A 26,841-nucleotide genomic window follows, 5' to 3' on the forward strand; every position below is an offset into this window, starting at 1 on the left:
TTTTGTCCATAGTTTTATTTCACCAGGAAGGTTTATACAGTCTACATAAAGGTCATTGTATGCATAGCCTGAAGTACAAAGCTCCCTTTGAAAACTCCAGCACAAAGACACTGCATATTGACAACATTAAACAACGATGTGGGTGGTATAGGGCGGAAAAAAAACCAAAACAAAACAAGAAAACAGCATTCTTTCTATTGGAAAAGCATAATAAAACAAGGCACTTTCAGTAAATAAGTGAAGAACAGAAAAATGCTGTATCAAAGATTCCACAGAATTGACCCAGAGCACTGTAACAAAATTCTGCAGTAATGAACAAGTAAAATACAAAAAGGCACTACATAATCCTCTCCCTGCAACTCCCATTTCTCAACCAATTAGCCAACCAAACTTGGCACAATGGAGTCTTAATTATAAAGTGCATCTCCTGTCAATACATTTTGAAAAATAGGCTATACAACATAGGTACCAACATCCCCATGTGTACAATATATTGAAACAAAAATACACTGCAACTAGATTCAATCTAGTTATGAACTGTGCAGGAAAAAATATGGCTTCTTTACAAGTCTTTCAACAGCCTCCATATAATCTGGAATATTTTTAAACAAACATGAATGCATTAGCAAGGTGGCAAGAGGTAGTGTTCTGAGTAAAAGGCAAATTTATAGATTTTCTTGTTACATGTATATGATAAAGGTATCCCAGATTTTCAAAGCAGCATTACTGAACAAAAAGTATTACAGCATGCTATCTTGGGATGAAAATACACAGTGTTTTGGGGGTCTCAGATCAGTTCTTTCAGCAAAAATGACCATTTGACAATGTCCAACTATGATCCCATTTTGTAACTACTTTTCTCTTGGTACTGGAAGTTTTCCTATTACATTGCATAAAACTTCCAGAGAAACTTTCTTCACTTTAGAATTTAAAACCAACACATTCTCCATTCCTATACACAAATGAGTCCATTTTTACTTCAGCAAGCATTATTTTATGGCTGTAAGAAAACAGAAATACCAAACAGAGGAACACATCGAATATGTCACAATGGTGGCAATATGAATTAGATGTGTTCCATGATTTAATGTGAAACTTTTTGTCGTTCTGCTAGGAAAGTCAGCCAAATTGTGTATATACACTATCTAAACTTTAGCTGATTTTAGCCCTTATTAGACTTCAATATATTAAATATATAAAGGCTAGATAAAAACTGAAATCAAAGCAGCACTGGATATATTTCTTACATTAATAATTTGTAAGGATTTATGTAAACATTCAATATGTGCATTCTTGCTCTTTGCTGTGAATTCTTCACAGCTACTCTATGATCCTACCCACAGATACACCTTTAACATGAACCTTTCCCAGATAACAGCCGCTGCTGCTCAGCTATTCTTCATCCGTGGTATAGGCAACTTCAGCAACTTCAATTTCTGGGACAGAATTTCCAGCCAAAGAGCCACTCCAGCACGGCTTGTGGTTCTCTTTGTCCGAGCTGCAAAGACAGATCAATAAGCGGAAACTGGTATGATTTTCTACAGCCATTTTATGCAGACAATCCACAAAACATTGACAAAGCTTTTTAAACTTATCACTTATTCCAGATCTAAAATTATCCATCCTGAGGGGCTTTATGCAGCAGAGAGGTGCAGTAAAATGCTGAATTTCTCAGCTGTGCAGAATTAATGCAGCACTAAACATTTCAAAACACATACTTAAATAACAACTAAAATTACAAGTAAAATAATAGTATTTACCAGCTGTCCTCACCCAGGGTACCCTGGTCTGCTTCTACTGCAGAAGACTCCACCTCACCACTGCACTCACTTTCTTCTCCTGACATTTGACGAGTCATTTTTCCTAAAGATAAATCCCTACAACAGATAAGAACAGAGTACCACCAATCCATACAGCAAACATTTGTCACTGAAGAACTTTGTTTCATTTTAACCCTGACAGTTTCTGCAAAAAGCCTGAAAGTAACCTTTCAGTCTTCACTCCTGCATACCCTATTTCTTTAACTGGTACAGAGATTGCAGGGCTTGCACTGGATAGCTATTTAAACAGTTTATTTGCTCCAGCTGCTTATTCCTAAACTAAATTCAGTCCTCTAAATCTCTGAGCCACCAAGATGATTAGAGGGATGGTGCACCTTTCCTATAAGGAAAGGCTCAGAGAATTGGGATTGTTCAGCCTGGAGAAGAGAAGGCTTTGGGGTGACCTAATTGCGGCATTCCAGTACCTGAAGGGAACCTAAAAGAAAGATGCAGAGAGCCTGTCGCGACAGGACTGTTCCCTCAAGAGAGAATGGCTTCAAACTGAAAGAGGGTAGGTTTAGATTGGATATTAAGGAAAAAATCTTTATTGTCATGGTGCTGAGGCACTGGAACAGGCTGCCCAGAGTTGTGGATACCCCATCCCTGGAAGTGCTCAAGGCCAGGTAGGATGGAGCTCTGGTCTAGTGGAAGGTGTCCTTGCTCATGGCAGGGGGTTTAGAATTAGATGATCTTTCAGGTCCCTTCCAACCCAGGCCATTTTATCATTCTCTGGTTGCATGACAATTTAGTAGCATCACAAAATCCAAGTCCCAGAGAAGTGTGTATGACTCGAGGTAAAAAATTACATTCAGACTAAGCCACACACATCTTCCCTAAACGGCAGAAGGATTATAACCAAAATATAGTAAAAAGGAAGACAAGAGGATGACAAAAAGATTTCTTCAATACTTTCTCACTGTAACTTTACAAAACCACACACTAAATTTCAAAGCAATACATTTTTCCATTGGTGATAAGACAATTTTTTTCTTAATGGCAACACAAGATAATGGTCCAGACAGCTTAGCTACAAATGGGAATATGGTCATGTAGATTGACCAAAGAAATCCTTTTTTCCAAAACATTTAACTATGTGGAAAACATACATGAATTTAGCATTGAAAGCTGTGACTTGAACTGGAAACAAAAGCTTGTGATCCATTTTGTGTTTAATGTTACACTACTATATTTCTTTCCCTTTTAAAATTGCTCTAACTACTGTTGTTATTATTCTATTTTAATGCATGCATTTTATAGAAAGCCTTAACAGCATTCTGTAACATGACTACCAGCCTATGTTTGAGCCAAATCCAGCAATAAAAATAATAATAGTCCTGCAAGTCTCAGGACTTGTCCAGCTGTCCCCTTCTGCCTCACATCCATTGTAGGTACCTGGCCTTTAGAGTGTGTAGGCATAAGGTACTTAATTCTTGTTGGGCCATCAAATAAAAATTCTACTTCAACAAGGCCAAAGACAGACATATTTCTTTTGGGTTCATTTACTATCAGACAAGCTGAAGTTCTTTACTGAAAAAACTTGTGATCTTGTTTATTTTTACAGCCAGAAGGCACAGAAGTTATTTTTCATCAAGACTTCAGACACTATGTGTCTGACTTTCACTGATTTTATATGTCTGGGAAACTAGCAGTGTGCTTGAGTATTTAAAAAATGTAATCTATCTTTGGGAAAAACACTAAAATATTAAGTCCTTTGTTGCTATTCATGCCTTCTTATTTTCTGTCACACAGAATTTCCTATCCTGTTTTAGCCAAATGCAAGTTATTTAACTTTTCCTGACTATTTCACTATTTAAAGCAGGAGCATGTCATAACTTTCTTATCAAACAGGGGAAGCATCTTCCAAATGTAACTACTTGCCTTCAGGAGTAAGCAACAAACTGAATATTGTATTCTGATCCGAATTTTCAGTCAGCCACAATAATTGCATTTATAGCCTTTTCCAAAGGTAGTTCACTAGAACATTTTAAGGTGTGATTTGTTAGTCAACCTGGATATGCTGGACTCTGCAATCCATTCACTATTAAAATCAAAGTTTTTTTTTTGTTTTTTTTTTTGTTTTTTTTTTTGTTTTTTTTTTTTTTTAAATAAACTTCTTCACTGCCTCTGGTCTGACACACATGCAGAGGGAATGTTTTTTCATCTGATCGCATGTTAGGAAGAGATTCTTTACTGTGAGGTGGGAGGCCAGAGAACAGGTTTCCCAGAGAAGTGACTGCTCTATCCCTGAAAGTGTTCAAGGCTAGGTTGGATGGGGCCTTGAACTACCTGGTCTAGCAGAAACTGGATGATCTTTAAGGTTCCTAAATAATTCTATGATTCTATGAAGTTCTAATGGGACCACAGGAATTCACTCTTTTGGTAAGGAAATGCTGCAATACTGACTCTATTGGGACAATGGTTAGCACAACATCAATCAATCAACAGCTTCTGCTACAGAATTTAGCAGACAGGTACCATTTTCCCTCGGGTTTAAGTGGACAACCTCCCATGCTATTTAAATGGTACCTGCAGCATCTCATTCCAAGCAATTCAGAACAAAATTAAATTATTACAGATATATAACTGCTTGATCACTATGCTCTGTGAAAGCTTTGAGTACAGACAGAATTTTGTAACTCAAAGCAATTTTCTCACTCATCTCTAGCAGGGCATTTCACATTTTCAACATTTCAAAAGCAGAACAAAATCTTGCTCTATCTATACAGGACTTAAAGGGATTAGGAAACAATCACTGTTACATTAGAGGGAAAAGACAGGACAAGCTTCTCAGTCATTTGTACTAAACAGCTTTTTAGCCAGAATACGAGAAAGAGCTTACTGAAAATATTGCTTTGTATGTGGTTATGTAGGGAAAATGGTTTCCAAGATACAGCTAAAGCTGGGGATTGTGACTAGACGGAGAAAATGCTTTCATGGAGATAACCTCCTAAAACCCTTAAAATTTCTACATACCTAATTCTTCTTTCAACAGCATCAATATGAAGTTGCTTTTCAGTTAATAATTTCTTCAGTGATTCAACCTCCCTTTGTTTTTCAAGCAGTTCTTTTTGTAGGCGATAATTTGTTTCCTCCAGAGTTTCACAGAAAGCCTAAAAGACAAATTTAAGAATATCTTCAATCTAACTTCAGTGGACTGCTTTTATTAACTTTTCTCTTAGAAATATCAACCTGTAACAGTATTATAGCTGCTTGTCTTCAGATTAATTACTATAAAAAGCTATGTAAATTTTAAACAAAATTCTTATCTTAATGCTGCTTTGCTTTGGATGTTGAATTTATTACACTAACCTGCAATGCAAATACTTTAATCATATAATTATGATCATACTGAATCATGGGATTTATTATTTATTTAATCGTGGGAGAATGGATTCTAAGAGAATAGAGATGGTGCTGTGGGCAATCTTGCCCCTGATGAGTTGCAGCTGTACTAATTACCAAAGATTGGAAGCAGCCTTGCCTTTAATAGGTCACAGCTGTGTCCAATAGGGATGTATGTTATAAAAGAGCGGGTTGGCCAGCTGTGGAGAGAGGAAGGAATTAGCGTTGCTGTCTGTGGGAATTCACAGAAAAAAAGGTATGATTTTTAATGTAGGGCAATAAAATGCTGATGCTTGCCTCCATTTTTGGAGTCACCTGTGTGACCACCATCAATACTGTTTGTTTCTCTCATAACAAGGGAGACACTAGAAGAGTAGTTCCTGATTTTGAACCTTTTTGCCTATACAGAACATAAACTGAACTCCCTGCTTCCTTTTCTCCTCCTAAAAGTTTTGTTCCCACATGGCTTGCAAGTCAGTTTCAAAGTATCTGTATATTCCCACAATGTGAGGAGTATCTGGATTAAGTACATAGTCTTTCCTTACCCAGGATAAAGACAAAGCTGTACAGCTCTGTAGCAAACACCTGCTACAAATATGAAATCATGACAATCAGAAGACCAGTAAAAAAAATTTTGGAAAAGTGTAATAGCATGCTGTGAACACTAACTACTCAGCCATGACAAATATGCTGGGCTCCTCTGCTGAGCACGGCATGTCTGTATCACACACCCTGATGGATCTGTCAGTGAGCAATCACAAAACCCAACGTGAAGAGCCCGTGTCTAATGCAACATCCTCTGAATGCAGGAAGTGACAGAAGCATTGGCACAGATCCCCCTCATCTGTTACTGGAAAGCACAAGTCTTCCAATAGTCATGTGCAACTCTGATTTAATAATTTACATGCATAAATAAGAGCCCCAAGTGGGAGTCTTCCTTGGTTTAATATTAGCTGCAACTAACCACTAACTCAGAGTCCACAGAATATAAATATTTTATATTAGCTCAATTATGAACAATGCTGTTAAGATACTGTTTGTCCTAAAGTTTTAAAACAGGCTACAAACATCAAGAATATACTATCCCCTGTTTTAACTGAAGCAGACTCACACTCTTTAAAATGTTAAGTTTTCCTGTAATTATACAATCCAAACAAATGAGGAGTTTTCAGTTCAATAACCCTATTTTTTCCATGGAATTTTAATTTTGACTCAGATAGCATATTTATCTTTGTTGTCAGGCACTTGAAGATCAGTCATGAGTTAAGCTATAGCTTCATTCATGTCTACTAAAGTCAAGAGCACGTGTCACACAACTCACTCTTGACACAGCATTTCTGGTGATTGCTATAGCTATCACTCTGGCTAAGCAGTCATCACATTTCAGCCAAGCCAATTAAGTAAATTTTTCTGCTCTTGGTAAAAATATTCAAGGTTGCTGATACCCTAACTGAAAACGACATTATTTCCTTAAGAATATAATTAAGTTTATTATTTCAACCTTTAGATGTATGCACATGGAAATTTCTGTATATACAAAATAGATAAAAAATACTGCACGAGTGTTGAAAACTGTTTCATTGTTCTGAGAATTGAATAAAGCCTTTGGGAAAAACTCATCTCTATCTGCAATCTGGGTATGAGCTGCCCAAGCAAACACAAGCACTGTTTGCAACTGAGTAAGAAAACATCAGTATATTCTGAAGGATGCTGTAACAGCAGAAAAGCAAACCAAAGTTGAAAAAGGAACAGTGTGTAATGAGCTATCATGTTCTTTAGACAGTGGGACACCTGGGGTCTGAAAGTTTTAATACACAGGTTGGACTAATTTTTCCTGTAATTCTGAAAGGATAACCTTTCAGACAGGATAACAGCTTTGCTTCCTTCTTCAGATCATGAAACAGAGATGGCTGGGAAAAGATATATGGAAACAACTACAAAGGATATGACAAAAAAAAAAAAAATTACTTTTCTGCGACTAAATTTCTTGGCCTAATCAGCTTCTAATGGAACAGGTACCTGTATCTCTCCCCTGGAAAAGATGAATGTGTTTTGGCACCTGGGATAACAGAATAGACATAAACCAAATATAAGATATCCATATTTTCCATTATCAAGAAAACAGATTTTTCTGCAATGCTTTGGATGGTAATAGAAAGGCAGAATAGAAGTAAGTTTCGAGATATCTTTAAAAATGAACTCCGGGAATAAGTACATGAACCTTGGTGTTTTTCCTGTATGAGGCAGTTCAGGGAAAGAAATAAAAAAACCCAACAAACAGTAAGGGATTTATATAGATGCTTTTAGTATGCAGGAGTTTAGGATTTCTCCTAACAATCAGAAGCAAGACTGAAAGCATGACTACAACCATGAATTTCAGGTTGACCAGACTTCAGATCTCTTCAGAAACTTGCTTGGAAGAAAGAATCCATGGGAAAACACTGTGGAGCAAAGAGCAGTCCAGGAGGGCAAGTTGATATTTAAGGATCACCACCTGCAGGGTCTGTAAGTACACCTCAACAAGTAGAAAGTCAAGCATAGGTTGCAGGTGGGCTGTGTAGATGAGCAAGGATCTCCTGAGCTCAGACATATAAAGCAATTCTACTAGGGGTGAAAGCATGGAGAGATGACACAGGAGGAACATAAGGCTGCTGTCTAATCTTACAGGGACAGGATTATGAAAGTGAAGGACAACCTGGAGCTGAATCAGGCAAGGCATGTGAAAAGAAACAAACAAACAAAAAAAGGGTTCTACAAGTATGTCATCAACAAAAGAAAGATGGGAAGCCATGGACTTGTGTTGATTGGAAGAAACAGCCTTGAGTAATTAATACCCTGTAGCCAGAAGGAAGGTCTAGACAAACTCACCTGCAGTGGGGGAACACCAGATCAGGGAGCACTTAAACTGGATATACTAATGTCCATGGGATCTGAGGGGTTGCACCTTTTTACTGCGCTGGTGGCCAGCCACTGGAGCAGGCTGGACAGAAAGGCTGTGAAGTCTCCTCTGTAGAATATTAAAAACCTGACTGGACATGGACCTGAGCAACCTGCAGTAGCTGACCTTACTTGAGTCAGGAGGGCTGGAACAGATGATCTCAAGAAGTCCATTCCAACCCCAGTCACTCTATAAATAAGGTATGGCATCTCTTGGAAAATTTTATGACAACTGTCTCAACAACTTCACAGGAATTGGTAATAGCTATAACTACAGCAGCACAGCTGTTTCAATGGTTTGATTAAATTCCAGTGGAAGAATAACACAGATTTCACCACAGCATGCACAACTGAAACTTCAATGAAGGCACTTAAATTTTTAAATTATCTGAACAAATAATTATGGTAATTAAAAAAAATTCATCAGTTTAAATATCAGTGATGAAAAGGGATTGTACAGTGTAGGAATATAAAAAGGTAAATGACTTTAGGAAGTCTCCCAACCTTTCTCAACTTTATGTCTACTTTCTAGAGCCTTTTTACACTTCCTAAAGTCTTTTGTCCTTTTATATTCCTACAGTACAGAAATCAAATATGAGCTTGTGACACAAAAACCATACTGAATGTTTCACATGCACATAGTAATGTAGCAAGAACCAAGGCAATCCTACATACATGCAAAACAAGCTGGCAAATATAAATTTAGTTGAATGAGCATCATTTAATATTCATAATTTCTGCAAGACTAACAATATATGTGCAATTTAAAAACAGTTATTCTATAAAGCAAGAAAAATAAGATCATTTGCTCTAGACAACCTTCATACAGCACTGCATATCAGTAAAATTTATTTCTAAGAAAATAGACTGCAGCACACAATATTATTTGTTCAGTGTGCTCATATGCATGTTGAAAGGCTGCCGGTTTACAACACTACTTTACACTACTTAGTTTTCTGCAAGAACACTATTTTTGGTGGGGAGAATTAATAATTTAACTGCATTCACTGCATGACAAGGCATCCCTTCCCATGACAGTGTTTGAAGTAGGTGATCTTCAAGGTTCCTTCAAACTCAAACCATTCCATGATTCTGTCATTTCATGGCAAGAAACATTTCCCTACAAGACCTGAAGTCTAAGGTATAAGCACTGTAACAATGTGCTGGATATAAACTTATAAAATCTCTCTTTATATTCAGTGTGTGCCTTATTAAGTAGTTGCTTTAAAAAATAAGCTTCATCCATGGCTCATGAAAGGCAAAAAAGAAGATATATATTTTGGGACAGGGATGAAGCACAGCAGTCAAAGTTGACCAGTGTGTACCAATTATCAGACTATGCCCATTCTAGAAACACATCCTTTTGTGGTTTTTGTGAAAGAACAGAATCAGAAGCTTTTCATTCTGTATCATTACACAGATCTAACAATGTTCTAAAAACACCTGCCTTTTGTATTCTATTTCTATACTACTACTTAGCACTTACCCTGCTCTCTTCTAGACTGTCAAAAGGACCCGGAGGATCATCCAGACAAAGAAATTCTCTCACTGCAAGGCTTTACCAAATAAAAGAGAGTGAATTACTGGAAGTACAAAACCAGCAACAACACTTAATAATGATCACAAAATGGAGGTATTTCTTTAGCTGACACAAAAATATACATCCTCAAATTTACTCCCAAGTATTTACAACAATTAACAAATAAATAGTTAACAAACTACTAAGTCTCAGTTGTATGTGTTGACCAGGGACAGTATTTAGAATGTAACTTATGAAGATGAGTAAGCAATTTTAGAACATGATTTTTTAAAATTTTCATAGAATTTGTTGCTACATGACAATTGGCAAGTTCATTACTTTGGTACTGAAGAGGTTTGAAAATAATTCTCCTGGATAAAAATAAATATTTTAAAATTAGTACTATACAATGGATGCAAAGTATGCTGTCAAAATCCATATACAGATCCCTTCAGATAGTATCAGGGCATTTAAGCATGAGTACTAAAACATGTCCACCTATCTCCATTTTGCAAAGATCATAATCCATTGACATACACATGATGTAATTTTTATATAAATAATAAATTATAAAATAATAGAACACAATGTGCCATGGATCTACTACACAGCCATCTCTGAATACACATTTCAATGTACATTCAAACAAATGCATTCCATTTGGATTTGTGCAAGTTGCCATCTCCCCTGCTCTGCGGGTTGTTTTGCAAAGGCCAGAAGAAGGAAGTAGGTGTAATCCTGTGGTTTACTACAAAGTATTTCAAGCATCTGTCTCATTCAGTCTTCCAAATTTAGATTACTTTTCACAGAACTCCTAAACATCTCCAAACATGTCCCCTTCAGCCACCTTTTTAAGAGTTTCCTGCTCAGCTGAATTAATTCTTCTTCAAATAATCTCAAATCAGAACACTGTATTCACAATTAATTAGCAAGCAGGAACTTAGGAGCAATGCTGTGCTTCCTCTCACTACTGTGAATCTTTAAATCATCTCCTACTGCAGTGAGTGTACAAAAATGAAAAATGGTAATCCAAACTTAATTTCCTGTCTCTTCCTCCCACCTGAGCCCCATGGAAAAGGTGAGGGCAAAAGGCAGTAATTTTCTGTTTTCCACTCATTCTCTGCATTTGAGGTTTTCACAAAGCACAAACACAAGAAAGGAAACTTTCATCCAGTTGCCATCCTAATCAACCAGCTTCAGATGTGGCAAACCAAATGAGGAGAAATTTCTTCAAACACTAATCACGCATTACACTATCATTTTAGTTTTAAAAAGACTCTAAAGAACATTTATTTAAAATACACTGAGCATTCACTTTGTTGTTTCTTTACCTAAAATAGGCACCTGATGGCATGAACATTTATTCACAGCCTAGCTTTGCTCGGAGAGTCTGCTCTGACCCTGCTCTCCTCTGCATGTGTTACACCTCTTGCTTTCATTTCATGAATGGAAGATTCTGCCTTTAAAGTACCACAGGGATCTTTTCAGTCCTGTGCCAGAGCTTGCTGCTCACACGTGCTGGCTGGCATCCCTCTCCAGGGACGAGCAGTGCCAGCTCTGGGGAGGGCAAAGGAGCTCATGGGATCCCTGACTCCCAAGCTGAATGAGTTCCTCCCTTCCAAGCTTCTTATACAGGGTGGAGACGGACAGCTCTGTCATCTATATAAAGCCAGATGATGCTTCTGTTTAGCAGGTTAAACTTCTTTCTCTCACTTAATGAGTTATACGAAATTTTCCTGACCACAATTTAACTCTTTGGGTGAATTTCAATTAGATCTTTCACTGAATCTTCAATGCAATATAAAACATGAGAAGTCTATAAACCATGAACTCTAAATTTAGCCACCTGCATATATTATCCTCCATTTTATCTTTAAAATACTTTGTGAATCTAGTTTTATTAAAAAATAGGTATATGAAATGAGGTCTCCTATCCCTGAAGGGCAAATTTCCCACTGTCAATACAGTACATAAAGAGAAATAAAACAGACTTCTCTACAAAGAAAAAAGGCTTTTTTGGTTTAGGTCTGACCCAAGCAGTTTGATTTATTTGCAAAACAGGAGAAGTAAATGGTGAGCTTTAAAGGAGAAAACAGGGTGAAATGCTCACCACTGCTCATGTGAGATACAAGTATTAATTTCCATTAATAGTAAATTTATTCTGTGGTAAGTGGGTAAATATATTAGATGGTCAAATCTCCCTCATTCAAATCACTTCTTGAGGAATTCACCTTCCACAGATCCAAACATTAGAACTGTATCAGTATGTTATAAAATTTATTAAAAAATTTTGTCTTCATGCAGAACCCTACACAAAAGTATTACAAAACCACATTTCAGTTAACCATCTCTTCACTGGCCAAAAAACAAACTGTTTCCACAAGCATTTTAATTCCTTTTTGTATACGTTAACCAGTGCAGTCTAAAAGTTTCAATTTGGAATTTTTGCCTTAAAATATGACAAACACTATTTTGTCCAATATGATCCATCACTAAAATAGAAATAAGCCAACTGAAATGCTCAACTAGCTGCAACAATATGAAGCATAAAAACTTCAGATCTATTTAACCAAGTCCATTCCATTCACTAGTGTGTCTCCAGCAGAATAACAAAAGTTACATTTAGGAATGAGATTGAGTCCTTTTCTTTTCAGCATACCTATTTTTATGTAACTTAATTATTAGGAAGTTTTTAAACTTCTCAGCTGCCTACCTCACCCATATAATCATATTTAATAGCCACTGACACAAACTCGTAAGTTGAGCCCCATTTCTTTTTTAAACCATTTAATCTTTGACATCTCACAACAAAGCTTTGCCACTCAGCATGACATACTTCAGGATGACTATGAATCATCAAAATATTTAATATTCCTTACTCATCTTCCCTCTCCCCTTTGATGATTTCTCATGCCCTGTTTGTCTCACCTAAGACAACAGACTAAAGAGAACTCTTCTTGCAGGGAAACTTTTCTGCAGCTTCATCTGTTCTTACTTTATCTGTACCTCCAACAGACACCTCCTTTGAGATGGAATGCTGTGTTTTAGCACTGAACTATATGAAGTACAATTCAGATTCCCAGAGAAATAAATTATTCCCTTTTAAGCTCCTCTAATGATTTCAATGAAACTTTTGGACTATTGCTGAGTACTGAACTGATTCAGAAAACTAGTGGTATCAATACCAATAGTTATTTTCCAAGTTGCCAAATAAGCTGAGTTCATAAATCTGTGTGTCACTTATGGGTGTAATTTTCTACTTCAAGACACAAAAATTGATGTTAGTCACTCAGTACCTCAGGATCCTTCAACAATAGTTTGTGATCTCATTGTTCATTCCATTCTCCGGATAATTCCAAGATGTTCTGAACATCAGTGTCCGTAACTGTGATCTAACATTCCATTGGTACCACCCCTAAATTTCCATCAATCCTTTTCCCCTTGTCTTTTAACCATTTTATACAAGCCCTGTCATAACTGCTCATTTGTCTCTAAAGGAGACATTGCATAATTTTTCCCACTTACCACTTCGGGGTTTTTTTTACTACAAGCAGTACCAAAGTCAGACTGATGTACAAATCCCTATTTTCCAGACTCAGCAGTCGAATGCCCTACAAAAAACATGTCAAATGTAGTAATACCCCTTCTACTAAAAAGTAAAGTAGGTATGAGCACTATATGATCTCACAGTCCACAGCACAGCTTGGCAATTTTAAAATTTTGTTCCTTTAAACGTCTCGATGGAATTAGGTTTACTTTAGAACATTTCTTACTCTTTGTTTTGAATGAAGTTTCAGATGATGACAGGTTCTTAGACTCATTCCTCAAAGAATCTCTACTATAGCAACCTTAACTTTTTTATTTCTGGTGCTGGCAAAGGTTTCAACACTAACTGCTTTGCCTCTAGCAAGTTGCTTACTTAAATTCTCTTCTTGTCTGTAATAAAATTATTTTACATTTCATTTGTCAGAATTACATTCGAGTCATTTTCCTGCTTTGGAAGAATCTCCCAGTTTGTACAAAAGAATGATGCTGTTGAAAGAAATCTTTGCACTTTTGTTGTTCAAAAAACACATTAGTTTTCTGAACTATCAAGACTTCCTTGATTTGTGATTTACATTTACTTATGTACAGGAACCTGTAAATTCCTTTCATGTCATGTCAATAAAAAACCTGTAGTTTAATACACATTTTAAGAATTAATTGCATAATAGTGTAGGTACTCTCCATTATGAAAGCCTAACACCCCTTGTATAAATTAACAATTATATATATATATAAAGTTATCAATTCTGCATTAAACAAAGAAAAGTAACATTTTAGGAATAAACATGAGATTATTCTAACATTTAAAATATTACAGCTTTTAGTTATCCCTGTACAAAACACTGCAACTGCACTTTTTTATGCTAAGATGTGACTAATTTAAAAGGACACTGAATAATTCACATAATGACCAAATGCACAACATGAATGTTACTGAAATCCCTCACCACACTGCTGGAGTCTAGGAGTTTCATAAGAGGAATATGGACAGAAAAAAGCCACAAATGAACCAGCAAAAGTTAATCACCTACCAGTTAGCAATATCTTTGTGAGCTACTAGGTTCTGGAGGAATGCCTGCAGCCCCAGCTGTCGATCTTCCAAGAAGTCAGGATTGTAATTATCCTTGAACCAGCGCTTTGGCGGAAGGGCCAACCGAAAGCCTGGAAACATATCTTTTAGCTGAAATTTAAATTAAAGACAAAAAAAAAAGAGAAAAAATACTAATTTTGCCACAGGCACTGACTTTACTCAGATTTATAAGACATTTCTGACTTCTGTCAAAGTTCAAGGACAAGATAAGTCTCAACTGTAAGTATAATCCAAATTACAACTTAAACTGCAGTTACAGGTCTGTCACTTGCTGCCTTATGCAACAGAGTGCTTTGTATTTTTCCTCAAATTTAACACACAATAATAGGAATTAAAACCTTTGCTTTGTTATTTAATGTCTGAGTCTGCTATTTACAGCCTTTGAGTCTGTAAACATAAGAAAACTAAAAACAAGTATCAGATGAATAACAATTTCAGTGGTATTTCTTCTAAAGTACTCAGGGATAATAAGTACTACATATACATCTATATACAGAATAAAATCCCATTACAGATCTACAACTCTGCAACTTGTCTTTCTTGGGGGGCTAGAAGAATAAATTACAACACATGCATGACAACTTGTAAAGAGTAGCTCTTTGTACACCCAGAATAATAAAATTTCAGTATACAAGTATGGCTCAAACCCTAGTAACATGCAAAACTGCATTTCTGAGTTACTTAAATAGCAACGGGGTGTAGTTAACATCAAAAACACCCAGATTGTTAATTTGAATTCAGAAATAAAATATACAAGTGAATGAAAGCATAAAATTATACAATTAACCTCTCCAAGGGTGTAAATTATTTTTCTAATATGCATGATAATAAAAACAACTTTAACACTCTTACAAAAAACAATTTTTCAAAGTTATGTTTGGAAAGAAAAATCTGGGAGAGGATTTACAACCACCATGAAAAAGCAAATCGGTTTTATAAAATCTGGTATCTCAGCTGCCACAAGAATTGTTTAATCTTTTTTTCTGAATACAGGATCTAGTCAACTTCTGTCAGGAGACGATCTGTGTACATGGATTTATATTAGTATGAATGTTGCTGTGATAGAAAATTATAATGGGCAGCTCTTTTACCAGATTAAGTTTTAGAAAAATTAGAACAGATACTGCACTTCAAATAGCATCTCGAACACATTAATGGCTCACCTTTACTTATGTAAGTATTGTTTCATAGCACAAGGTGCTTTTTAAACATCACAAGTATTATTTACTCAAATAGCCCATGATAAATATGAGTTACTTATTTACAGAATGGTTTATTGTCAAAGCCTTGCTCTTTATTTCCAAATTTAATTATTTAAGTCTGTTTTCCTCTTACTGAATTTCATCTTGATATTAGACTCTTCTTTGTATGTTCAAGTTTATATTTGGTCCTCCCAAGTTCCTTCATCTCTTACCAAGTTATCATTAATATCATATGTATATAAGACCGTATCTGAAAAGAACAGAACCCATGGAACATAACAAAATGAGTTCCTGTTAGTTGTACAAAAGACTGCAGATAACCATTGCTGGGAAAGCTTTTCAACCACAGAGATTTCTGCTTAATGGTACTTTTACCTGTCTGGTCACATGGATCAGGTAATTTAATTCTAAGGAGAGAGTACACCTACCCACAGATTACTCCTTTTGTGGAAGAAGAATGTAAAACCAGCTGCTGTCAGGGACTAATTAATTCTCAACAGCACAGTCCTGGGGCATTCTTTCTCGAGTTCTCCTCGGACACAGCAAGGACACCCATGGGTCTGACAACTTATTCTGGCTGTGATTGCTTGCTTGGATCCAGCACCTTTCCTACTCCTTCCTGCATCACCACGTGACACATTACACATGAGGCACAGTCTTGGGGAGAAATGGCAAACTTCTTGCTTCTTAAGAATGGCCATTTCATTATGTGTTGTCAAACTATTATTATGTTACTATCTTGTAATTCTCTGATGTTTCCTGAATGGTGGTTTAAGCTCCTAGAGCTGACATTTCCGTATTATAAAAAGCATAATGTCTTACAGACCAAAGAGTAAATGGTTTAGATGCATATTGAAAGGTGAAAAAGCTTCAGATAGTGACACAAATTCTAAAAAAAAGATTTTTCTTTTAAACAGAAATACTATTACCTAGAAATAATGGTAAAAGCCAAATATTTTTGCCAAACATTTGATGACAAAGACTAAGGGCTTCATGTGTAAAATTTAAATATTTATTCTAATAGATATTTAGGCATTTTAATTTTTCAAATCACTGACAACCATGCTAAAAGTCAACGGAGGTAAGCCAATTCTTGACCTGACATAGATGTTCAAAATGCAAACTGCTGTCTGACTTGGACTTTCAAAAACTGATTTGACATAACAAGATCATTTGTGTCCAAAGAAGTCAGGCTTCTGCCAATATCAAGACATTCCTTAATTTAAGATAGACTGTATTTAAGACAGGAATTTATTCAGGAAAATCTCTAAACTAATTCACATTTGGCAATTTAAACACCACTGGTGTTTCAAAGGTAGCCTAGAAGATATTCCGATAGGTTAAACTAAGAACCCAGAGAAATTTTAAGTTCAAGTCCATTTTCAAAATTTCAGCTGAATTTAGCTCTTAGTTGATTAGGGACACAAATCCAAAGTGATAACCTGTACAAAAAATCCCTCACAATGAGTAAAGAAACAAGGTTCATGTTGAAACATGAAAGAACATTCTGGCAGAAGGTGTGCTGAACACTGAAAAGTGCAATTGTTTCTCTACTTTTGATAGTTAAACACTATTTAGCAATCATAAAAACCTTGCCTTTCAGACAAGCATTTTTTCCTTTCAAGTATTCTAAGAATATTAAGTTGTTGACCCAGAATTCCTATTCATCTGGTGTTTTCTCCATCTTTAAAGATTTGATACAATATTTCACTATTAACTTTGAAGACACTGAAAACAACTTACAAAGAATATATTTATTTTCACGAAACTTCAGTTTTATGATGAACAAAACCAGAGTTTGTTACACAGAAAAGAACTAAGTAACTACTGGATCATTCCTGCAAGAGAATACAAGCCCCTAGTTCTACTTCCATGCAGGGGATAAATATTCAAGAGTTAATTCCTTTATAATATAAACTAGGAATAAATATAAAGTTTGAAACACACTAACAGCTTCAGATGAAGCTGTTAGATCTTTTTTACATCAGCAGTAGCTGTTTCATGTATCTTTGAAAAAATGAGGAATCATATTTTTCCAGTCATTAATACATATTCGTTTTGTATGTGTTAAAATCAGAAAAAAAACCCGAAGATATTACAAAAATATAAGACATGAAAGAAGTGAGGTAAGAGAGCTGAGAATTTACCAGTTTATAATTCTCACCTTGTCATTAAGCCTGGAGAAGTCTGTGTACCGTCTGAAAACCACCCAGCTTTCCTCTGGATTTCTTTTCACCAGTATTTTGTATACCTGTGTGGAAAGACAGAAATACCAGAAAAATGCACAAAACTTCACACTGCATTGTCTGGAAGGCTGAAATTAACCTATGTTTCTTAATGAAACAAAACTCGTGGATAAAAAAAAAAAATCTTAATTAGAGTAAAAGAAATGCAAATAACAATTATCAGTACAAAGAGTTTAAATTAATTTCAGAATTTAAGGAAGTAGTTCCTGGAATTGCTAAATACATACAACTATTTCTGTCTGTAAGAAAGAATGTATTGCCCAGCAGAACAAAAAACAGCTATCAAAAAAGTAAGCAAAGTGTGTTTCAGTGATCTACTGGAACCTTTGCTAAATTACAGTTTTACTCATTGATCCTGGAAGCCTCTCTATTTTTAAGATGACTGTTAATAATCAAGCACTGTGATACTGAAAATGTCTCCTCTGACTTGCTTCACAAGGAGAAACGATGCAGAATAAAATTACATCCTCCTTTGCATTTGTCCTGAACATTAGGTTTTGTCTTTCCAGGCAAATATGATTTCACTAGAAAACTGCACCAGAATGATGATACCATCACTGTGCAACTGAAGTAATGGATACTTTGAATCAGATTTAGCAGGACAACAGCACAGTAGTACCATACTCCTATTTAAAGGCAAATGGATAAAGAAACAAAACAATGATGATGATAATACTACAATTACTTTTTAGGAGGATTAATATTCCAATGCCTGAATACAATGAATTTAACAACACGACTTCAACTAGAAAACCTTAAACAGTGTCTAATGTCATAACCTTACTCTCTCCAACGTAGGGAAAGACAGGCTCTGCAATTGTACTGGGTTATTTTGCCCAGTCTGCATGTAAAAAATATAATACAAGAAAGAAGAAGGTATTTTTAGAATTATAATGATAAACAATCCCTCATTTAATCAAATGCTATTTAAAACATTTTCTTATCTGTTACGTAGTAAAATCTTCTCCAGTACCTCACGATGTCACAGCAGGTTGTCTTAGCTGATAAGTGTATTTTTCTTATTGCAGTCCCAACATGTGATAACCCCAGTGCTAGCCAACTTCTGTACAGGTCTGAGACTGTTTCTAGCAATTTTGTATTCCACAATATATTAAGTTCCAGATAATTACAGAAACTACAGATAACTACAGTGCAAATCAAAAGCAATTTTTCAGCAAGTACTTCTCTTATCTATGTTTTAAACACAATTTCACTTTCAAGTTACATCATCTGTGGAAGTCATGGATTGTGACAGAGGAAAAAGCTATTAGCTTTTAAAATTCAAGATGCAGGACATGCTTACAAAACCATAATTAAAATATAATTTTTCTGCCTTGCATTTTATGCATAAACGTATACCCAAATACTTTATTACTTTGCTGTTGTACTAAAAGTATAAGCAGTTTTATTTTAATAAATAAAATTAAGAAATAAATGCAAAATTATGAAGACTCTTTGTTAGTACACAGTAAAACACACAGAAGAAGAAACTTTGGAATATGCATGCGAATTTACTTGCTAATCAGTATTCTTATTCTACTCTAAGTTCTGCAAAAGCATTGTTTGAACATGTATATGAGAAATAATGGAATAATTTCCAAGTGAACATTAGATAACTTAAAAAAGAAAGTTCACCAATTACAACGAACTTAACTGTAACGGGGAGTGCAATCAACTTGTGATTACTGGCCTCAAAATTATGGGCAACATGAAACAAACATGTTTGGTTTCATTGGGTGTTTTTAGGCTTTTCTTTAAGATTTGCAATTAGTGAGTAAGAACTAGAATATCACAAAAACACCTTTCAGTTCTGTCATACAATATCTTGAGTAAAAATCACAAATTAATTCAACAAATTAATTTGATTCCACACAAACATGAATTGCTTTATTCTATAAATAAAAAAATACGAATGAAAATACACCTATATGTGGTAAAATTCTGTGGCTGATTCAGCACCTCATTATAATTTCTACTTGGCTAAGAAAAAAAAAGAAATAAAAAAGAAAAAAAAAGAACAAAAAAAAAGAAAAAAGCTAAATGTTTACAAGGAGATATTTTTCAGCCTAGGTTTTCTCTCCCATAAGCTTCAGCAACCATGGACTCTAACATGCATTAGCATCTAAGTCCCAAAGCTTGGACATCATTCAGCTTAATCAGATTCTTATGTTTTGAAACTATGAGATACAACCAACAGTAAAATAAAGAATTCAGCATTTGAGTCTCCTCTCTTTTACTAGTGATTTAATTTGATTTCCACTGTCTTCTAAATCTCACTGATTTAGCACTGCAAAAGCAACTCAAATTCTTAGGACTAATTTCTTGCTGGCTTTAACGCACAACAGCAAACTGCATGCAGAACAGGCAGCTGAAAACAAACAGTTAATTGTTTCAGAAGCCAACTCAGCAATAGAAGAGAAATCAGGAAGAGCAAAAAAGCATCCAAGCATTTTACAATGGAAGAATCTTTCACTTTGGCCTTCCACATACAATAAAGAGACAAAGTTATCATTGTTAATACAGAAGAACACCTTATAGGCACACTGGAACATGTCTTGGCAATGTCTTCAAGGAAGACACAGACGAGAATGTCTAAAGAAGGGCAACATGCTGGTGAAAGGTCTAGAGGGTAAGTCATGTGAGGAGTGGCTGAAGGAGCTGGAGACATTTATCCTGGAGACAAAGAGGCTCAGGAGAGACATTACGGCTCCCTACAACCACCTGAAAGGAGGCTGTAGCCAGGTGGTGTCAGTCACTTCTCCCAGAAACCAGTGACAGGACAAGAGAAAATGGCCAGGGGAGGTTCAGATCAAACATCAGGACGAATTCCTTCATGGAAAGGGAGGTTAAACATTGCAATGAGCTGCCCAGGGAGGTAGTGGAGTCACTATCCCTGGAGGTACTCAAGAAATGAGTGGAGGTAGCACTTTGTACCAGTATCTGGTCGTCAAGGGGGTGACCAAAGGCTGGATTTGATCTTAGAGGTCTTTTCCAACCTAAATGATTCTGTGGTATTTGCAGACTAATCCTTGTACATATAACAATATCACCTGTTGTTTTAGTTTTGAAGGTTATTATTTAAAACAATTTTCTACTCTGCCCATTAAAAAAATTTTGCTCTTCTCCTATACTAATATGGACAAAGATGTTAGAAGCTGTAAAGCTCAGGAAAAGACAGATGATCATTCTCAAATAATGAAAAAGCATCATAACTTAACTTTCTGTGAAAAGATCTTGATTTCATTAGTATTTAACTGTCATAAAGATTCTGCATTTCTCTAATCTAAAAGAAAACAGGAGGGAAAAAAAAGCTGGTCCACTATTTCCTTCTCCTTACCTATTTTTGATTAATATTGCTCATCTTAAGTAATGTAATCAATAATCAGTAACAAACAGCCATCAGTCCCATAAGCACTGCTGTATTATCTCAAAGAAATATTTCAACAACATGCACAAAAACAAATGTGGAAGTACACTGATATATTTATGGCATGCAAAAAAAAAAAAAAATGAACTGCCAGCTACAGTGCACTTCGAGAAAAATCAATACAAACCAGATAGGCTGCTTTTCTGGCACAAGATATGGCATAAGCGACTTCCCAGTCTGTCTGCAGAACAGATTTCCCGTTACTAGAAACTGAGTTGGGCAAGAAGTTGAAATCTACATGTTTGCACTTTAACAGAAATGTTTTAAGTTACTTATAACTACAAAGGGCTATGTCAAGGTTTCTTATTACTCGTGTCAAATAAAAGACTACGTTTTACTTAAGAAGTTTAACTACATAGAACTGACACAAGTTCCATTTCATAAGAACTGTAGCTGCAATGAATTCCTGACTTTTCCAGCAGAAATTGATATATGAAACAGAATTAATTCTTTCTATTCCACACACACAACTACAGGAAAGACTGCTTTCTAGTCCTAGTTTTCCCACCTGTATAATAAGAATGGTATTTTCCTGTCAGGAAGTACTTTGAAGCTAAACTGGTAACATCCCTGAACTGCAGGATTAATTACTGAAAGACAATGCAAAGCACATTCAATTGTTATCTTGTCATTACAGGATCAACTATACTATGCCCAAAACTTACAGTGAATTTTGCCCTTTCCTCCATCACCTCATAGCCCAGAATAGTAGGTGTGGATGGTCGATCTTCCCAGGTCCTGGAATCTTCATTCTGCTCTATTTCTTCTGCAGGCTGTGTACTGTATTCTATGGATGTATCCAGACCTGTAAATTTAGTCCTAACAAGGGGACTGCTACATGCAGATGACGTGGAACCAATCTGGTCAGGCATGCTCATCTTTTTAAAACTATCAACTGTAGAGTCCTCCAGCTGTCCTTTTGAGGAGCTTGAACTCGTTGAAATGCTCCCAAAGGAAGAACTTCTTTGGTTTCTGTTTGTAAAGCTGGATGATGAACTTCCAATAGGAACAGGAACATATGGCGTTGCCATCCTTCATGAAAAAAGGCCCTCAGTTTTTGGTCCAGGAATTTAAGCTTCATTCACTGTATAAACCATGTTTCCTCTTGTTTTCAGGAACAGTATCTGCAATTAAGGACAGAAAATATTGCTGTCATTTTTAAATCAAAGCAACACTATGAGCTTTGGGAAAAAAATCTGTATTAGCTCTGAGATGGTACACAGCAGTATTGATGGTAAAACAATTTCACAAAGAATCTGGCTTTTAGGTTCTATCTCAACCAATTGACAGACTGCTTTACAAGAGTTCTGTCTTCCACAACTGTTAAAATTAAAATAGCAAAGAGGTTAAGCAAGATTACAAAAGAGAAAAATCCATTTGTCCTTTAAGACTTAAGTGTTATTTGGTTTTATCCATAGAGTCACCCATTTTTCTGGCATGTAAGAAGAAGTAGTTTCAGTGACTGTTCCATCTAAACAGTACAAAAGGTTTTCTCTAAGACATACACTGCAGACTATGCAAGCCAAACACAGGCAACAATACATGACATGAATCAAAAGACATGGCAGTAAACAACTTAGGTAAAAACATACTTGCATATTACACATTCCCTGAAGTATAATGGATCTGTTTTCAATGCAAAATATTTTTTCAAAACAACTCTGTTGTATATAATGCTGCAGACATTTGTCACAATGCTATATGTGCACATTTTCTGGAGTCTGAATTGAAGCAATTATGTTTTACAAGCATGCATATCAAAAGCAGGGTTGTTACAGCAGGTAGTTTTCCATTCCAGAAGATTAAAATGGAAAAAAACCCGTGTACATAAAAAATGAGTATTTTTTCTTCAACAAAAGCATTTCAAATGAGTCTTTTGCATGCATGTGTATACATTTTGGGAAAAAAAAACCAACAAAATAAAATTAAGACAGCAGTATCAAACTGCCAAAAAAGCACCATCTCCTCATTCTAACGAAGTATCCGAAGAAGAGCTCTTACAAGATGCATATTAAATGCCACCTCTTTGGATTAACAGGATTTGAGCCATGATCCATTTACCCAGGAATAAACTAATCAACCAGGAGGCTGCAGGAAGCTGTGAAATGGGAAACCGCCAACCTGATTCACATCAGACAATCAATCATCTACTGTAGCAAAACCAAATGAGATTCCTAATTGTGAGTATGAAGCGATGCTTGCTCTAAATTAATCCTAGAGCATAGGAATAAAGACATTAATTTTAAATGAACCACCACGAGGAAGACTGAAAAATTGTCTTGAACAAATTCCTTGAGTGAAGGAAAAAACAAACTTAGTCATTCTTTCAGCTCCATTGGGAAGTCTTCATACACTGTCTGTCAGAAAACTCAGTTAACTTGACCAGGAGAACAATTTCAAACTGGCAGACATTTCTTGGGAATATCTCTGCTTCACTGCGGAACGAGGCCGGACACTCAGCAGCATCTGAGGGAGCTGAACTGTCAGTACCATAAACCCCTGCTGACTCACTCAGCTGGTCAGGGATGGGATTTGAAGTATCTAGCAGCTTCTGCTGCAGCACAGTCCTGTGCCTGATTCTGTGAGTGAAGCCACGTGTCAGACATCTGACCTGCTTCAGCCTCACTCCATGTGAGAGAAGCAAGTCACACCTGTTTCCAAGACAAGATGTTCTCCTGGAGCTACACCACATCTAAATCCCTTTTTTCATCCATACCTCAGTAAGAAAATCTATTTTCTGCCTTGAACAATAAGCTCTGCAATAATTTTTCTTTAATCCAAGGTGTGAAGCATTGTCTGATAAATTTTCTCTAGCAATATTCTCTGAACAATATCTAAATTAAACACTAAAAAAGGTAACTCCTTTTTCACTTACTGCTTCAGTGACTCTTCCATGTTACCAGCACAAGTAATTGAAAGCATGCCCTTAAACAATGTCCCAGCCAGCTATGTTATTGGGAGGTATAGGATTAAATTCCTGTAAAAGGAAGAACCTAAGTGAGTCCAGACTGCAAAGAAATCAAAAAATCTAGACGTAAAAAGTGATTATCCTCTGTTGCATGACTGTGAACCTGGAGTGGAAAACAAATCCACATCTCAGGGGCTATTTGTTGAAGCTAATCTAGGAGTTCATGGAATTTTAAGATGCAAAAAACCTTATGCTTTTCATCACTTTATGAAAAGAACCAAAGCAAAACCAAAACCCTCCAATGACATTTTCACCAGTTACAATATTTGAGAACAGTTTTTCCTAGAAGAACTTCTTCCTTTAAAGTGAAATGCCAGTCAAGAACTTACTATCTCGAGCTTGTTTACATACTACACATGATTGTTAACTGCACATGAATTTCTGAGCAGCTGCACCTATTTGGCAAGCAAGAGAGCTCAACACAGACCACCCTGAGGACAAAGCCCTTGGTGTTGAGGGGCCAACACCTGCACTGTACATGCTTCAGCAACTTTCCTTTCAGACCGGCTCTAATTTGGTACCACTGCCTGGACACTTATTAGCAGCTGTTCTACACTAAGCCTGCTCCCAGGGTACATTTTCTGGTTTAGTTTCTTTTGTACTCTGCAAGGCCACCCCAAATTGCGAGTCGATGAGTATTAAAGCTGATGATGACACTGTTTCCTTCTGAAGGCCATTCTTGACTCAATCTTAGGCAGTAAACACAGCCACAGACAAATAAAAGGGGCTGATACCACCTGTGTCACACACAGATTCCTCTAACTTTGAAAAGTAACAGGAAAGTATTCTCTGAGTAACAGAAATGCCAGGTCAAGCTTCACTTAACTTGAATATTATTTTTGTAAAAAGAGTTGAAAGAAATATACAAAAATATTACATAAGCAGACTCACAAACACATATATATTCCTAAATACATATGTAAATCCATCTTCAACTGTAGAAGTATCACAATTTCCTATTATGTAAATCTATGCAATCTGCACTTTATGAAGGCTACTAAATATTAGAAAAAAATATAATGCTCAAAGGAGGGTCACAACCTTAGGAATCCAGCCTTATCTGTGAATATAGCTTACTGCCAATTCACACAATAAAAGGAACTGAGAACAATTTCATTTAAAAAATCCTTTTAGACAAACCATGTCACTCCTTATTTACCTCGGTGCAGCAAGGAGGGTTTGTGTGCTCAGTTTGCTCCTACCCCAGCTTCACAGGACCAGCAGAATCATTGCAGCACTCCAACTTTAAGAGCAAATGGCTCATAATACCTATGAGATACCCCAGAGACTGCACTTTCTTGTCTAGCTATTTTCTTGACTTACTACAAGAAATTTGCTTCCTGTTCGTGACCTGTATTTTGTTTAGTTTGATTCCCGGGGTGAGTTAAGAACGAAAAGAGAAGAAAGAGAACATTTTCTGGAAGCGCTGAACTGCAAGATCTGAAACAGGATAGGACAGTCCCGGGAACGCGGCCGTCACATGCTACAAGAGCAGCATGACACCAACTTATCCTGGTGTTTACAGCAGCCACCTCCCTTTCTGCGGGTAAAGCAAATAGGCTGTAATAAAACCACTTAAAAAGGGTTTGCCTGCAGCTTGCAGCTATCACAGTTCCAAACCTTTTTAAACTAATGGCTTGAATATTTAGCGAAAAAGATGTAAGCCACACCATTCAAGGATAATAGATTAGAAACAAAACAATCCGTACTTAACAGTTGTAATTGGATTTAGAAGACTTTTAGCTATGCAATACTATTTGCGATCTGGTTATATATATTGTGCCTCTGTTTGGACAACGCAGACAAGCTGATCTCTGATGCTTAGGGTTTAAGTGCTACTGAGAAAAGTCAGCTATAGAGTAAGTGGAATATATAAAGAAACAACTTCTAGACTTAGGTTTCATGATTTTTAATAATCATTTTGTGCCGACTTCAGCCAAGTTACCTAACAACATTTTTTACCTGCTTATGAAATGGGGGGCCGTTTATCACCGCTCACGCACAGAGGAGTAATTGCTGCCGCACAGAGTCTGCTGCGGAACGAGGAACAGCTGCAGGTACCTCGCACCCCAAAGCCGCTCATCAGGGAGCGCCACTGACGGGTCCGAACCCGAGGAGAACCAAACCGGACCGGCCGGCACCGCCGGGGCAGCGCCCGGCCCGGCCCCGCCGCCGAGGGGCCGCGCTCGGGGAGCGCCGCCGCCACTTTACGTAACTCCAGGGGCGGCCCCGAGCCCGTGACACCGGCGGGGCCCGGGAGCCCTCCCGGGACCTGCGCGCGGCTGCGGGAACTGCCCGAGGAAACACCTGGAGGCGCGGCGAGGCCCCGCCCCGGGAACGGGTGTCCGTACCCGTCGTCCCGCCCGAGCGGGACCGGACACCGCGGTGCCACCGCCCGCCGCCGCCTCCGCACAGGTGCGCGGGAGCTGCCCGGAGGCGGCGGGGCCGTTCTCGTCCGGCGCGGGACGGGCAGCGGCGAGACTCCACTCCCCGGGCCGTCCCGCACGGGCTGCCCGCTGCCTCGCTCTGTCCCTGCCCGCTCCCCGAGCTCCCGGTGCTGCGCTCCCGCCCGCCCGGCGGCCCCGCTCACCTGCTCCCGCCGCGCGCCCCGCTCCGCCGCGCCACCGCCGCGCCCGCCCCGCGCGGGGGGCGGGGCCTGCCGGGAGCGGCGGGGCGGGGCCGCGCAGGGCCTACAAAGACCGGCGTGCCCCGCCAGCGAACGCGAGCTTCGCTTTCCGGTGTGT

The 26,841-nt window shown here is 37.3% G+C and overlaps 1 protein-coding gene across 4 annotated transcripts; it reads right to left on the bottom strand.

Annotated features, from left to right (window-relative positions):
• SNX16 (sorting nexin 16) lies at positions 1-26,841 on the bottom strand. 4 transcript variants are annotated; one of them, XM_030266368.4, is made up of 8 exons: positions 26,688-26,841; positions 21,795-22,253; positions 17,621-17,707; positions 14,196-14,344; positions 9,586-9,655; positions 4,794-4,930; positions 1,761-1,877; positions 1-1,498 (listed from the first exon to the last, which is right to left on the bottom strand). In XM_030266368.4, exons 2-8 carry the CDS (start codon positions 22,158-22,160, stop codon positions 1,393-1,395), a joined length of 1,032 nt encoding a protein of 343 aa, XP_030122228.4. In that variant the 5' UTR covers positions 22,161-22,253; positions 26,688-26,841; the 3' UTR covers positions 1-1,392. The 4 variants fall into 4 exon arrangements, with proteins under 4 accessions (XP_030122228.4, XP_072780890.1, XP_030122229.4 ...); XM_072924789.1 differs by lacking the exon at positions 26,688-26,841 and adding an exon at positions 26,060-26,202; XM_030266369.4 differs by lacking the exon at positions 26,688-26,841 and adding an exon at positions 24,005-24,108.

This window comes from Taeniopygia guttata, chromosome 2 (genome assembly GCF_048771995.1).
Source record: "Taeniopygia guttata chromosome 2, bTaeGut7.mat, whole genome shotgun sequence".
In the NCBI taxonomy this organism is placed as follows: Eukaryota; Metazoa; Chordata; class Aves; order Passeriformes; family Estrildidae; genus Taeniopygia; species Taeniopygia guttata.